This window comes from Leptosomus discolor, chromosome 2 (assembly GCF_034619465.1).
Source record: "Leptosomus discolor isolate bLepDis1 chromosome 2, bLepDis1.hap2, whole genome shotgun sequence".
Classification (NCBI taxonomy): domain Eukaryota; kingdom Metazoa; phylum Chordata; class Aves; order Leptosomiformes; family Leptosomidae; genus Leptosomus; species Leptosomus discolor.
This window is the reverse complement of record NC_141392.1, coordinates 100345331-100362287: the sequence shown is the minus strand read 5'-3', so window position 1 is coordinate 100362287 and position 16957 is coordinate 100345331. Positions and strand designations below refer to the sequence as shown.

The 16957-nt window shown below is 38.1% G+C and overlaps 1 protein-coding gene across 1 annotated transcript in view; it reads right to left on the bottom strand.

The window, feature by feature from the left end:
• Nucleotides 1-4029: 4029 nt before the first annotated feature.
• The window catches only part of HMGCLL1 (3-hydroxy-3-methylglutaryl-CoA lyase like 1), a 78395-nt gene continuing 65467 nt past the window's right edge, over nt 4030-16957 (bottom strand). The window contains exons 8-9 of the mRNA XM_086461519.1: nt 8467-8592; nt 4030-4143 (exon numbers count right to left, since the gene is read on the bottom strand). Of these exons, the coding sequence (XP_086317645.1) occupies nt 4030-4143; nt 8467-8592 (240 nt within the window). The remainder of the gene's footprint in view (nt 4144-8466; nt 8593-16957) is intronic.

Genomic DNA, 16957 nt, shown 5'->3' with positions numbered 1-16957 from the left:
GGCACAAGCGAGATGATCTCCACATTGCTCTGTGAGATCTCTGCAGTGACTTTGATACTGTGAGATACAGAAGAAAGTCTCCAAAGCATAGAAGTAACTATCTTGGTACATCTAATTTTTCTCCAGTAAGACTTGGTGAGGGCAGTCACTAACTACTTCTCTCCCACATGGTCTCAGAGTTTATGCTATCCCCTTTTCAGCATTTACAGAGGACCATCAGCAAAACAGACAGAGAGCATGTCCCCACATTCCAACAGTGTGATCATGATATTCAGCACTCTGTTGCTTTTTCTGGATACCTTTCAACAAATATATATATATAATTTTTATAATGACATAATAATAAGAACATCTGCTCATGGAAGCCGAAAACCTGGATGCAAGCCTTCTGCAGCCAGAGGGTTACTTCAAGGTGAAGTGACAGCAATGTACTCAGTGGGGGACACTGATAGCAATGGGTCACTCTGAATACAAGCATAAAGATTCACAAAGTCAGAAGCACTGGAGAGCAGTAGTGCCATCCCATGACTTGCCATGTTTATGAAGGGATGTAGTCTCGACTGCTTTATTATGTGCTGAATTCAATGCTGCCTCTGTGAGGGATGCATGCTCATGGCACAGTTACTGGATTAGCCCTCGATTTTAAGGGCAATATATGTCTATTTTGTCAAGTCAAATATTAGGCATTAAAATGCTCCGCACAGTCAAAACAATGCCAGCCCAGGAAAGCAGAGCAGCAGCACTTTATTTGCCTAACAAATTTTAGTAGTGAGAACATGAGATGTCTCAGGATTCTCAGTTACACTAAAAGTAAAGGATTTTATGGGGATTGCTCACCTGGACCCACAGGGCTAAATTCATCCCAAGTGGCACTTTTGGCACAAAAATATTGAGTTTTTTTGAATCTGGATCTATGTTTCTTCATCTCTTCAAACGATCCTGACAAACAATCTATTCGTCTGTGACCTCCACCCTGGATTACTATAACTCACTATGTGGTTGAAGCTGAACGTGCGGGTAAAGAACAGCCTCCAGATGTGATTGCTCATCTTTTCCAATGCTCACATCATTATAGAATAACAGACCTGCATTTAAGGCTCTCCACAAGCTCCCAAGTAGTTTCTAAAACAGACCCAATAAAGAACTGAGGCATTTTAGGTTTTTCATCCTCATGATTTAATAGGTACCCTGTTTTAGTGCATAGAGAGAGTTAAGAGCCTTAGAATTGCAAACTGGACAGCCCAGATGCTGAGAAGCCTAAGATGCACTATGCGCAGAGTTATCCAAAAACTCCTCCAGAGTGTGAGGGTCTCCTAGCACCAAAGTTAGCAATCCTTCATGGTAGTTTGGAACACAGATGCCTAGAACTCCCAGAGAACTGAGCCAAGCCAGCTCTTTTATTCTATAGCCTGTGTTCTACATAGGTATTTTATTTAAAACAAAAGCTGTGGTAGTAGTGAAACCACTCAGTTTTTATCTAAGATGTTGTAGTTAGTATACTTACCAAAAAAGCGGGCAGTATCAGTTCAGTTCCTAACATGGCCTACAGATGAAGCCTTCACCACCATCTTCAAGGAAAATACTCTTATCTGTTGCAGAGGTCTTTCTGGTTTCAGGAATTTTGAATTCAGTGGCACAGCTTCATTCGGATTTACTAGAAAGTACATTCTTTTTCAGTTCCGTATATCACCAGGTGGTTAGAGCCATTGATTAGGATGACAAAAAATGTGCATTTTAATCTCCCCAGGCTGAGCAGGAAGCTAATCTCAGATCAATTGTTTAGTCCAACAATCAGGCTAATAATGAAAAGGTGGTTTGCATCACAACTACTTTTTTTTCAAGGGGTAACTTCACTTTCATTCTTTGAGAAGCTCAGTCTTGCTTATGTTGCTTTAACATGCTCACAGGATCTTGGGTGGAAGAAAATTCATCAGGCCTTACATGGGAACTATATACTTCAGCTCAGAAAGAGCTAATTCTGTGCTTGCACAGAAGCAAATTAAAGAGGAAATTTTATTGTTAAACAGAAAAGTATTACAGTGTGATTAGTCACCTTCAGGTGTAAATGGCACCTGAACTAGGGAGTCTTTAGGGTGTCAATTCTGGCAACTCGTTTAAGCTTAACAACTACTAATTATTAGACTAAGTACAGCCTATGTACTGCTGCAGATTCCTCACTTCTTCATTGGATCTAATCAATTACAGAACTTTTAAATCTGTGAATGGTTCAAGATCCATTTTTATTACAGATCGTCTTTTGACATATGAGCCATAGTGGCTGCTAAATAACAGCCTCAGCTGAAACATGGGCAAATGAGGACAGAGAATTTTCTGTGGTGAGCCGACTATGCACCCAGAGCAGGTCAAGCAAATCATGGTGTTCACATCTTTAAGAGTATTTGAAAGTCTTACTAGATACTGCAGAAAGGCTGCAATTTAGTATTTTGGATTGATAGGAGAGATATTTTCTGCCTCACCTGAATGCATTTCTTTGCTTATTCTTTGACTCTTACCATGAGAAAACAATGTAGTTTTTATTAGATCTGACTATTGTTACGGCATAAACAGGATAGAGGTTTTATATCAAATTTATAGCTTTGAGTTACCTGGCATGTGAAGTTTGACTTTCTTAAGCAGTGCCAATTCTAAACTACAATTCTGGCTAAAGGATCTCAGAAAAATGAGACTCAGCTGTAACTTGGCAGAGTCGAGTTCCAGACAAGAATGATTCAGCCTTTTCCTTCTTTACAAGTTATCTTTCACTTTCTTTCATCTTACCTTTTCCCAACCTTTTATGTTTTGGAGGAAAAGGGAGAATATGGAAAAAGATCATAGTCCAGGGTTTTAGATTTTCATGTTAAATGGCTATGTTCAGAAAAAATACAGATCAAGGTTAAGTACACTGAGAATTATAGAAGGATCCTACACAAACAACCAATAACACTACTGATGTTTCAGGCTGAATAAATGACAATATTTTCATGGCACATTTGAACAGTTTATAGATAGGATAAGGCTTTTAATTGAATTTGTCCATTATTGATCTAAAAATGACAATGCAGTTCACTGGCATCTTGCTGAACCAAGACATTTGAAAGAACAGTACCCCTATCAGTAGAGCATAGAGGAAAACTGTAAGTGGTTCCCTTTATGTAAGCAGAATATTATTATCCTCAAAAACTCATGACTTGTGACTGTCAATTCATAGACTATAGGATAAAAAATCAAATTGTTTGATGACACCTTGGACAAAAATTTAGCCCCTTCTACACTACTGCTACCTTGAACGACGGTTGAAAACCTTGCTAATTTTTAATTGCTTCACATAATTAGGTTTTAATACAGTTGACAAAAAAAAAAAAAAAAGCAACTACAACAAATTTAACATATGTAACAAATAAGGAAATTCGCATTAGATTTGGAGGATCTGGCAGACTGCCATTCACCGCAAAGTCTTGGAACATGATAAAGTCATCTATAACTCAACACATGTTAAACAAAACAAAAATAAGAAAGTGCTATTGCTAAAAAATTCTTATGGTGAATTCAGATTTAGCTCCACGTTCATAACACAACTGACTTGACAAAAGAAAAGTAAATATTCAGATAAATAAAACACATAATAGAATGGCCACACACAGTGTGGGATCTCATAAACTACTACAAATATTTGTACTGATCTAAAAGTCATCCTGATTAAAAATCAACTACGTATTCACTGCTTCTATCCAGTTTTCCTGAAAAGAACTAAAATTCAATTTAAAACATGGTAAAATGTCCTGGTGTTCATACATTTTTCTCATCTGTAGAAGTACCAAGCACAGGGTTCTATACTACAGTCATTTATTTCTTACTTACAAATTAGACAATTCTTGACAAGTACAGTACAGTACAATAACTCTTCCCATAATAAAAACTTATATATGGGTTCTATTTTGCTGAAATTGTTTTCTTATATTTGTTTTCTTGATATAAATGTCCTTGGTTAAGGCAGATGAGAAATGTAATTAAGCTGCAAAAAAAATCCATTTAATTGATAGCTCCAGCACTGAAGGAAGCTTGTGCAACCTTTGAGTTTGTTTTCTTGTTCAAAGCTGTACAGATGAAGTTTCCAGCTTCCATCACTGTATAAAGATTCACTCCCTAAAAAAGAGGTGAAAAATGTTTAGAGTAATAAATGTACATGTTAAAAATGCTTAAACTCCCAAGGTTTTTGCTCCAGGCTCTAATTTTTGCAAACAAAGGGCCTGATTCATGTCATAGGTCAGTAAGGGAGATCAGTAGAGTTACAGTGACTTACACAATAGTCACAGCTTCCAGTTGTTTGGAAGGTTCTACCACTTTGCGAGGGATTTTTTATCCTAACAGCAGTAGACTAAATTCTCGAGTAAAACCTTTCAAACACAAAAGAATCTGGAGTAAAGAACTGGAATAACAAACTAGAAGAAGTTGGAAGAAAAATATAGCGTCTACATATGTGCTGTACTTATTTATCACCCAATGCTAAGAAACATCACGCTTACAAGTATCCCATTTTCAGCTCAGGAAAATGGAGGAAACACACTTGTACTGGCAACTCAGTTCAGTGAGAAATGGGATCCTGCATTCTCTTGAATAAATATAATCTCCTTCTTGAAGAAGTTCCTTGTAATACAAAAGTACAATTCACGTTGCTAGCACAACTGAGCAAAAAATGCTTGATTTGCCGATGCTAAAAAAAATGTTCCTTGAGAAACCAACTGTTTTTTAACTAACGAAAGATACATATCAGTACTGCTTGATTGCTAAAGTGGAATTAGATCACTGATTAAAGAGGAAAAAATATTTTATTATTAGTCTCCTGGATTACTCATGTATAGTAAAAGTTTTAGAGCTAGATTGTATAAGTGATGTAAGTACTTGCTCCAAAGATTGGAAGTTAGAAGTCAATAAAGTTCCTGTAGAAAGGAAGCGAAAGCGGACTTTGAACTGCCAATATATGCAGCAATCAGATAAAACTGGGAGAAGGGTGTCACTCAACATTAAAGAGTACAAGATGAATTGCACCAGAAATACACTTTCATATCACTTCAGCATTTATGCACTAAAGTTCAGACCAAGACCTGATTTAGATGCTTAATCCTTTAATTGGATCTAGCACTTATTTCCATGTTCTATGGTAAACTTTGCCTGTTTTGTTCTTGGAATTGGCTAAAAATGTTAATAAGAATAGAAATTACTTCACAGAAATGCAATAAAAAACATATTTAATTTGAAAGAAAAAATGCTTCCAAGTTTCCAGTCAGCTCTAGTATTTAGCACCATCTAAAACATATTGTTCAAAGACATCCTTTTATAACTGTCTCATTTTAATGCACTTACAACAAAGGTGACTTCAGCTTATTCTGTTTATCCTTTATTGGCCATTACTTGGATTTAGTTTGTAGAGTACTATTGCACATTACTTAATCTAAAAAATCCTTAGAGCATCTGTGCTTTTTTACTAGGAAGAAATGAGAAACATACCACCATAGACATACGTGGTAGTCAGATTATGGAAGACAGCAAAATAAAAACCCCAATCTATACAAAATTCACATTTTCAGCACTGTAACACTGCATAATGTGTTATGTGTTAATAAGAAACATATGTCCACAGTTCACATTCATTAAACAGAATACAACCATCTCTGCCTTTCACACTGTCTTTCTTACGTAAGTGTTGTGAACCAAAGAGAATCACAATGAGGACACAAACCCCAGCATTCACGAGCATGACTCACAAACAGGATAGGAAACGAGTTGTGACAGGTGTTTGTAAGGTTGTTCAGTCAAAATAATATGTCTTCAGATAGATACTCAGAAGTGTACTTAAGTGTACTTGGTAACCACTCCATATACCCAGAATTATTCCTTGACACCGAGGAATGAAACTATGAAACACAAAGACAAGTACCTCCAACAGTATCTATGAACCTGAATAGGTGCCTTAAGTCAGAAAAGCTTCTGCCAGAAGGCAAAGTCCTTTAACTCCCATTGACTTTAATTAATTAGTTCTCTTTCAGCATTCATAAATACCAAGTCTATTATCTCTCTGGACTTCGGTTTCTGTGTCAGTAACGTGAGGCTAACACTACTTACTTGCTTCTCGGAAAGGTTTATTGTTTGCTAAGAACTTTGAAGGCATCATAAGCGCAAGTACTATTACTGTAATTAAATATAGAACTATATAGAAATTGTTTTAAGAGAAAGTACATGCCTTTCTACAAAGTTTCATAAGCATTAATGATCCATGACATAATTATCTATCCATTACCATGGTACAACCAATAACTCTTTGTAGATGAGCTCTGCTAGAAAATTATTTCACAATTGCCCTGCTACAGATTCACTTCACACCTCACTTCTTGGCTACATGTTTGAAGAACAGTATAGAATAAGCACCAACTATCATTTTGATGTACCTAATCAATCTGAACTCAATAATGTATGCTTAAATATTGTCTATCTTTGGTTGACACTTTAAGTGACTTCAGTCAAAAAAATGAAAGCTTCAGTGCATCGCTGAGAGGAACATGAGAAAGTGCTCCTTGCAAACAGACAGCATTAGTAATTATAATTTCATTTTGTGCCATTACACAAAAAGGGACATATTAACAGATTTTAGCGATAATGATTTTACAGAATTGGCCATGGTACCAAAACCAACCAGCACTGCAAAGACCAAAGCTCATACACTAAGGTAATAATTTTAAGGCTCTGAGTCTCTCATCCAGAAAACCACTCTTTTCTTAATGGGCTAGAAAAGGGGCAAGGAGTAAAGCCTTGTGTTTTGATATTGCATAATCTCAATGTTTTTTAAGAAAGGAGAACTAAGTGTTTGGTGGTGAGATTCTTTTTGAGATTTCCTATCAACCTTTGGGACAAGCTAGAGTCCTGCTTGGACCCCAGATCATTAACAGATTAATAACTGTTATCAAGAAGCCTGGAACAAGGTATATTTCATTCAGTCAGGCTATTTTTATTTAACCGATTCCTTTTGCTATGAGTCAGTTGAAAAAGTCAATGGTCGTTTTGCCCAAGGAAAGACTGAAAGCCTAAGTTTAAGGTACACAGCAATGTAAAGTGAAATGCGTAATTTATCCTCCTTATTCCAAAGAACTGTGTTGTTTCAAAAGAATAAACACCTTCTTCATGAAAAAAGCTACTGCCAAGCATGTATGAACATTTCAAAACAGTCCATTTTTACAATGCACTCTTGTGATTAAACCTATTCTAAAGAGGTATCTGACATCTACCCAGAACTCCCTAAGAAGTGCATGAGAGCAGAAAATCATTACAGTGAACTCTGTAAGGTACTGAACATGCTTTATCAGTGCTCAGGGGATGTACAATTCAGAAACAGGTTCCATGAGCCTTTTATGACAAGGAACTCCATTGGCATGTATGCCACAATGAACTGCAGCCTACAGTTGTTGTAGGTTATCACAGACAAGTGATAAGCAACCCAGTTACTCAGATCTTTGTATTTCAGACATCAGGCTTTTCAATTTCTTCCTGCAGTAGTTTAAATACAAACCACATATGTTGTTGCAGCTTTGGCCACTCTATACGTTCTCCTTTGAGCTTCACTCTCAAAGTCTATGTTGAAGTTAAAGGAAAAGTCACTGTATTGCTTGAATTAGAACAAACTCATCCTGCCATATTGCCAGAACAATGATGACCAACAGAAAGACCAAAAAGCATACTCTTTGGAGAAGGCAGCATTACTTGGTTCCCAGGAATACAGAACAATTAACATGCCAACCAAGCCAGGGACATTAAATGTGTGCTCTTGAAGTATGGATGCTCACTGGCAAGGTTCACTAAAGGTTCAGTGCAGATAAGCTGCTTTGTCCTCTCCTCCAAGAACAGGGCTGGAAATAAAAATGACTGTAACAGATTTTGTACAATTTTGAAATATAGTAAAGTGGGTACCTGAGAAATAGCAACGTTCTGTGCTTGGGCTCCAAACACCATAATTTTTTGCTACTTTGAAGCCACAAAAATTGACAAGAAATTAATAAACACTATGATCCAAATCCAAAGCTCTGCGAAAAAAGCTGAAGTCCACTCAGTCTTTCCACTGAAGAGCTGATCAGCCTTCTTGAGCCATGTCTACAGTAGTGATTTTTTTGGTGGTTACTGAGGCACAGCAATGACTCAAAGCAGTTGCTACTGAGCTCCTCATAGCTCCAGGTAGAGAGAGGGGGGTTATTCAAATTCCTGTCAAGCACACAAACCAGTTGTACCCTAAACTGCTAGTGAAGACAACATCGTTCATGTTAGGTGTCAAGCTGTGTGAAAGCACTGAGTTTGCAAAAACTACTATTTGCTCCTAACAAATTATTGTACAGCACAAGTAATTGTCAGGTAGGTATCATATGTTTTCTAGAGAAATATTTTTGTTTTCGTTAAAGTCTTAAGGAGAAAGTAAATATATCTTACTGTATTGATCCCCAGGCCATTAAGCATGTATATCACATCCTCTGTGGCTACATTTCCAGTAGCACCTTTTGCATAGGGACAACCACCCAGTCCTGCAACAGATGAATCCACTACAGCAACTCCCATCTGGAAGAAAACAACACAAAAATGCAACATCAGCAGAGAGCATTAGTTATAATTATGCATAAATAGTAGGCTATACATACTAGTTGCTATGGATAAAATACACATTTCTCCACAAATGGATGTGTTCCTCGGAGGAAATTCCTTATAATGGCCTGAGTCCTGACATCTTTATAAGGTAAGACTCTTCAAATACAGGATGTGGAACAGAGAACTAACGGTCCATTACATGTGATTTTGGCTGATGATTGCTGGTTTAGAGCCAAACAGAGGTTTAAGTTTTTCCTCTCTTCATCCCTCTAGGTGTTGTTTTTAAATAGCCTGCACCTACTCATTCAAATGCTTACATGCAACCAAAAACAACCAATGCATTTATACAAATGTATAATTTTAAGCATAAGTCTTTGCACTTTGGAAGTCTTATTATTAGCATCTGAATTATGTGTCATCCAAAAGATTTTGGGACATTTACCCTCTAAAATGTGTTTTGAATTAACGGCTATTCTTCCACGAAGGACTTCCCGAGGATTTTCTCTCTCCTAATTTTCTTTTGTTTCCTCTTTGTTACTGATCATGAGGCCACCATGTAAATAATTTTTTTGGTTTTGTTGTAGAGGAAGACTACATGGTATTTTCACGCAAACTGAACACCACAATGTAAGGATGAATTAAATTTTGGCAGATCTGTTGAAGAGTTCATGGGTTAAAATCAACTGGAAATAAAAGCTTAAAGAACTTTATCCTGGTGAATCTGACCCATTGTTTATCGTATTCACCAGTCTATAAGAAAACACAACCCTCAAAATAATAAAAAAATTCACACCCTAGAAGTCCTGCAGCAGCATTCAAAAGCCTAGTTTTTAAGATGCTTGGAATAACTGAATAGCTTGGATATCATGGAAATTCTTCATAGACAGAGGTTCTGAGCTTTACTTTGAATATTTTTAAGGGAATACTTGGTGCATGGTCTTAAGCTTTCTTATTTAAATTAAGACTTGAAAAAATACTCCACTGTCATAAATTCGTAATTATTTGATTTTTATTTTCTTGTTACTGAATTCAAGTGCTTTCTTTCTCCTGATCCTCTCTCAGTATATTCATGATAAAAAATAGCAAACTAGTTATTAGCTCTGCCCAAAAGATAGTATTAAATTTCCTATGGAATAAAGCCTTCCCTGAAAGATTGGTCAGGGGGGGAAAAAACCTGAGCCTGTGATTTCCACTGATTTGTTTTGTGAGCTCTTGCACCCTCTTCTTTCTGTGATTAGTTTTTAAAATCAAGTTGAAATTGGGAAGCATTTTTTTCTGTTATAACGTTAGGTATGTGATCCAAGTCACTGTGTCCTCGGTCAGAGAAAGCTCTTCAGTCTTCCCCTTGAAGAAGATTAGATGCCTTTGGAGGCATTCAGACTCTGGAGATAATCAGAGGAAGGCAATGATATTAGGCAGAAAGGTCATCCAGTCTTCAAAGGCACCAGCTTCTCTCTACCTTAAGCATGCTAGAGGGTTCTCCTTCCCCTAGGGTTAATTTAGGCAGACATATATTCAAAGTTTAGAAGGAGAAGCCAGGCAGATTGTAACAGAGTGCAATCACAGCTCAGATTCAGGACAGGAGTTCCAATGCAGAGATAAGTTTTCAAAACTCAAACTTAGACTTTGGGTCTGGTGAGGTTCAGAGGTTAAACCATGCCTGTTGCTCACATTTGCAAGTCCGTAAGATCAGCTTAGAGGCCTGGTTGCACAGAGACCTACACAGAGACCTGTTGCTCTCATGAGGGACCTATCTGTCCATGCAGGCTAGTCTGGGAGCCTGAGCTTCTCCTTCACAGCCACGCATATAACTGGCTGGCAAGGTAGGCAAAAGATTATGTTCTGCATGTTGCAGATGTTAAGTTCCCTTTCCAAATATACCCATCAGTGAGTATTTTAGTTCTGAAATAAACTTCCCTAATGTATTGTTGTAATTGTTTCTAGTTTTAACAGTGCTTTCCATAGTTTTATCATTGGCCTTGCAGGCTCTTTTAAGTTCCAGCATTTCTGGAGGGCAACAATAAAGAGTAATCCAATGAAGTGTTGTTCCAGGTCCTATTCTCAGACAGGCAACATTATCTTGAGTAAAGTAGCTGCTCAAAGCCTGTAATAAAGACCTCAAAGGAGCTGAGGTGCATAACTGTGACAGGCAAGACAGTGCTGTTTAACATTGTTCACACAATGAGACTCTCTAAGAAGGGATACTGTACTTTAAAGTACACTAATCTGTAAATTATGGAGTGAATCACCAAAGTATGTGTTTCGCATTTCAATCACTTGTCACACACTTTGTTTGTATAACCCACCGTTCAGAAAATGTGTTGTTCAACACACCTGTGTCCAGTACACAGAGGATATGTGTTTATGATAGCTTTCAACTAGAAATTCTGTCTCTTTTTGCACTAGCTACTAAGATTCATACATTTACTCCAGAAGTCATTGCTTCAGGTTCCACAGTGTCAGCTTTTAGGATTGCAAGTGTCCCTGCAGAAACACACCTAAGGCCTCTTAGTGGAAAGACTTAGAGTACGGTGAAGGTTTGGGGAAGAGAAAAGGGAGACTAACATGTAGATGTTCTGGCATGATACAAGCATGCAACTCACTATCATGCCTGCTCTTTCAGTCTGATTTAAAGATTTCCATCAGAAATGACTGTTTCAGAGATGAAAAGGTATAAGAAAGTGTCTTTCATGGTGTTCTCCCTCAGCTGTAAGGTTATGTCATAACTGCTAGAGCGTTCTTTGATGTAGTTTTTTTCAATAATTTTTACATGGGGATAAAAGCTATAGGGAAATAACATGCTGAGGTACATCATGGCTGTTAAACTCCCAAGGAAGACCAATAGAGTCAGAAACACCTTTAGTAGCATATAAGCACTTTCTAACCCCAGTGAATTATCTCAGGAAATGCTTGTCCTTGTGCAAAAATTGGAAAAATATAAACTAAATTGTGTTTGGTGAAAATGGCCAGAAAAGTTTGCCAGGTCAAGCTGGGGAGCACCTCCTCCTGTGGGGGGTATATTACTATCAGTAGCCTGCTCCAGTCCTTCACAGGGCTCTCACTGTGAGAAAACAACAACAATATACTGCCAGCATTAAAAGGGTATGTCTTCTAAAGGTGTTGGATATATATACATATTAGTTATTTATAAGCTTGTTAGTTTCTTATATGCTTGTACAAACACTTGTGATGCCACCATAATTCTGCATTTGCAGTGCAAGTCTTGTAACACTGGGGTACATGTTGATTATTATTGTTTGTTGAAAGTGTGAATACATGGAGAAATATGGGATACGAAAGCAAAATGAAAATAACATGAAATACATATCTTTGTTTAAGCACATCCTAGTATTCTCAGGCAGCCTTGTCTGAGTTAATTCAAACTACCTCCACTGGAAGCTGGAGTAACCTCAGTCAATTTAGCCTAATGTAGATGCAAGAGCATAAAAACCGATGCCTTCTGCTGGCTAAGCAGTGGGAGCAGCAACCTCCAGATAATGGACAGTGACAATTGCTCTGTCTTAAACCATCAACTATTGTGTCTAAACAGAAAAAGGAAAAAGTCTAGTCACAGCTTTACATTGGTAACATCCTCAGCGTGGTGGCTTTCATCCTAGTACAGGACACTTAAACCATTACTTCCCAGAAGTAGTGTATAAACATGTTTATGTCTCTGTAATTGTATCTGCATCAGGATGGATTTGTCATTTTAACATTCAACCAGTTGTAGACAAGGTCTTGACATGATATATATAATACAGCAGCTCTGACTGAAGCCCAAATCTGACAAGTCTTCAAATCAATGCTCTTAATATGCAATGAGTTTCTGTCTCTGCCTTTAAGATACTGTCCTTTAAAGTTTTCTTCACAATGCTTCTGATGGCTACTACAACACACTGCTATTTTATCAGCAGGCTCAGCTGCATCTGTCTGTTCTTGCATGTTGTACAGGCAAATATAATGTGTTTTCTGATTCATGTGCAAAATCAGTGTAGTTCATCTCCAGTGTGGCCCTATGCAAAAAGTCCTTAAATAATACATACTCCAAGCTCCATTCTAACAGTGCTAAAAACAGATGTTGGAAAACATCCTTCAGCAGCACTACTAACTAATTTGGAGGTTAATATTACAGCCCAGCCTGTCCAAGCACAGAGTCTTACATAGCACCTAATAAATAACTTCTCTGCAAGTTTGAGCAGCTATGAAGCTGTTCTGCTTTTGCAGCCATTAAAGGCATAAAGGACTCTAAAAGAAAAGCTAAAAATTGACATAATGTGTAAAACAAGGCCTGTTCCTTCATCACATGTCCAATATTCATCAGGCTTTTACAGGAGATAATGAGTTTCAAGCCTTTCAGCAATCTGAGCTTGCAAAATATTCATTGTCAATATGAGATCTTTAAAAAGCCCACAGACCCATATTCACTTCCTGACAGGCATTAAATTGTGCTGAGATTCATGAGAACTTGCATTGCAACTATTTTGTAGGATATGTGCTAGACGAGCACTCACCAAGCTGCTTACGTATGGATGTGTCTGAGGGAGAACAATGGCTTGGCTTCCAGGACAACTTAAGTGCTCCAATCTTTTTTGACACTTGCAGAGTTTTGATAATCACTAAATTCCTGACAGTGGCTCCTGAACACCTTCCAAACTTTAGCTTTGGCTAGCTTTAGCTTACACTCTAGAGAAGGCAGAAGACTTTTTGCTCCTGTCCCATGTTAACTTCCTAATTCCCCAATGAGAGAGCAAGGAATTAAATTCATCACCTTTGTCAAATAGCCAGTTTTAACAGGAAACTATTATTGCCAGTGAATAATAAATGCTTCATGTTTCTCAGTCTGCTTTACTACCTCCCCATAACTTCTTGTTGGGACAGTCAGTCTCCTTCCTTACTGATCTTTAAACCTGGCTTCATCCGACAGAAGTTTAACTTTGTCCCTCTCTTAAAAATGGCAAGGTCAGCATCAGTAACTCCAGGGATATATGAGGTATAAATCAGAAGCTATAAACCAGGTCTCTCATAAATTAGGATTTTTTAAAAACTACAAGATTTTGAAACCATAATATCGAAGATCCCAGGTATGCATTAAACAGGAAAAGATTTGTTGTCCCACAAAGTTTATGGGCCACAGCATTGCAAATTTCAGTACCACAGTGCCTTAAAGATAAATGCACATAGATATGACAAAGAATCACTGTATTAGTTCAGCATTTGTTCAAGAAAGGGAGAAGGAAGGGAAGAAGAAGTAAAAGAAGGACCTGCACATTAGGTCAAAGATTGTCCACACAAAAGGCAGCACAGGATTAATACTATTTAATCTTGCAGCCCTGTCAGTGCCTAGCTGGCACTCTTGGCGTGGTGTGGTACTGTCATATTACTGTGTCTCCTTGGCATCAGTCTGCTACCCACCCCTACTCAGTATGCCATCAGGAAAAATGCCTTCTCCTGTAGAGACAGAAATAACCATAGAAATATCAATGACTATGCCAGCAATACTTTGTAAGGTGGCTGTGCCTGCAGAGACCCTTCTGCGAGTTACATTATCAAGTCATCTAAAATCGAGGCTTGCCATCCCCCTTTATTTCAATAAAACAAATGTATGTAAATAAATATTATTTTATTATTTGAGAAATTAGGAGCATAAATTTCTACATATAAGGTAACAAAATGGGACAACATCTCCCTGGAAAACCCTGAAAGTTAACTGAATTTCCTTCCTGCTTATTTTTCTCTCTGCTCTTGCTAAAGATTAATGCAGCACGAAAGAAAAAACTACTTTTCAGAGTTAACTCCATCACTAGTGACCACAGGGTGTCACTGTTACATTAAAATCTATAATTTCCCAGTTCATTTAGTTAGAAAATTAATACATTCAGAGAAAAAAAAAAAATCCCTTTCTCCCGAAACACACTGAGATGCAAGCAATTGTGGGCAGACATGCTGCATAAAATAGGTTAATACAGCATTCCTTCAACTTATTGCACACATCTTTTCATATTGCTACTGACACATTTATTATAAGCAAAGCTGGCAATGACATGTAGAGTTAAAGTTCCCTAACACTTTCCATCATAAGGCCTTACTTTCAGTTGTTTATTACTTTGTCAGCCTGTAACTGCTGGAGCTTATATTTTCCATGCCTCGTCTCTGCCTCAGGCTGGATTATTTTGGAAAGTTTTAGTGAAAAATGGGGTTGGCCACTTCCGAGAACAAGTTTTGGGGAAGAAAACTACTCTGTTGTGCTAATATTCAATAATTCTAACATGAGCTTCTTGGAGATATTCTTGTAGCTTTGCATTCTCTCCTTTGGCACAGGAGGAATACTGATTTTAAGAGATCACACAGTCTGGGCTTAGTTATGAGCTTAGGAAAGTCCCACCTTATTGTCAGGAACTGGTCAGTCTGGTAGTTAAAATGTCCAAGGGTCAAGGGAGCAGCAGCTGCCCACGCTCTTTCCCTCAACCTCAACAAAAAACTGTGAAGCAATTCCTCTGAAACTGAGTGGGAAAATCTGTGTCTCTGGCTGACAGTGCATCACCTGCACACAAAGCCTCTCACCACTGGGCTCCAGCAGCTGAGATCTGTGTTGCAGATCCAGTTCTTCAGAGAACATTCATGGATTTAGGGTGAATCAATGCCATTAAACATGAGACTGGTTTTGAGATTTTGAAAAGCTTAGAAAGTCCTAATAAAAATCCTACGCCATAATAAAATTAATATTGGAAAGCAGATGTTCACAAATCATTATTACTATCGCCTGTGCAGGCTTATTTTGCTCCTTTTTCGAATATGTGCACTCTTTTATTTACAAGACACTAGGATTTGCTAATTCAGGGTTGTACACAATTCAAGCTGCTCCCTTGTTAAGGATCACAAACACTGCAGGGGGAGCAGGAGACACATTTCAAGGTCTTGTCGAAACCCATGAAGATGCAATGATCATCAGAACACTGAGTGACTTTCCAGCCTCCCTTCCTTCCCTCCCCAGGCAACCCAGGGCATTGCCAGATTTCCTAGTTCAGCTGCTCCTGGTTTGAAGTACATAGTTACTGTCCCAGATGCTCTTCAGCAGAAGTTGCTGCTCTCATGTAAACCTCTGGTGGTTTAACAATTTGTCTGCTTGCTGTGTCTCGTGAAATAATCTGATCTAAAAATGCAGGATATTCATTTTACAGATTTAAGTTTGGACACAGTCAGAAGACCAGTTAAACAGGTAGAGCAGATAAGATAATAATCTTGGGATCTGGAGGGGAAGGGGGAACTAGAGAGGAAAGGCAATGGGCAGCTTCAGGGTAGGCAGGGAGAGAACTGTCTAGTCCAGAGGTGCAACAACTGCGCCAGGTTGTCTGTGCCCTACATGCAGCCAAGTGACAACCAGGCTTTTGTCACATGCTACATGCTAGTGTAAATGAATAAAAATAAACTGAGGATTTGAATGCATAGGGAAGACAAAAAGATTACTTAAGGTGATGGTAGAGATATTGAGCATTGTTCTGGGAGAGGAAAATTTTGCTGGGACTGGAGAAAGCATGTTTGGAACTGCTGATAGTGAAGGTCCGATGGAGAAACAAAATTCACTCACTTTGCAAGGCATGGCTCACAGAGGATAAGCTGAGTAGAGACGTACCCACTAAGATAAAATGCCTGAATTATCATAAGGGCTGAATTATGGGACACTAGTTGAGAATGGGTTAAATGAAGGATGGAACCACAGGTAAAAATCAATGTTTGAGATGCAGACTGCAGAGAGCGCACTTCACTGTGAGTTAAAATACTGAAAAAGGGCAGAGTGCTACTATGGAGAATCGGGGAAAGGCACTGATCTAGAATTTGAAGTGCACATGGCACATGTGGAACACGTGAATCCATCAATGAAAATGGCAAATCTGACCTGAGCATCACAGTATCTGAAAAGGCTACTTTTTCCTACATTCAGGGAACATATAACCTAGTTCATCTACCACAGGTACCCCTTTTATTGGTATCTGTACCTTATAAAGAAACTAAAAATTCTTTTGACCTTGTTGTTCAGTCCTGGTTAGCTTCTGCCAACTCTCAACTGTTCTAGTTACAGGAAGACCAGTTTCTGTTGGTTCACTCTGCATCTTAAGCTGGGTGGCCAAAACTGTTCCTGGAGGCCTAATTTCCCTTAATTTGTATAAAGAGAACAATTTCAGCATGATGCACCAAGTGGCAGAGAACACTAGCTTGTACCAATGTGAGCAAACAAAATAGGTGGGTGGCAGAAAACATCTATTTTTATAAAAGATATTTGTAGTAATTATGGCATTTATAAGAAAGCTGGGAAAGCAGAGCAGAACTATTTCCATTCCAC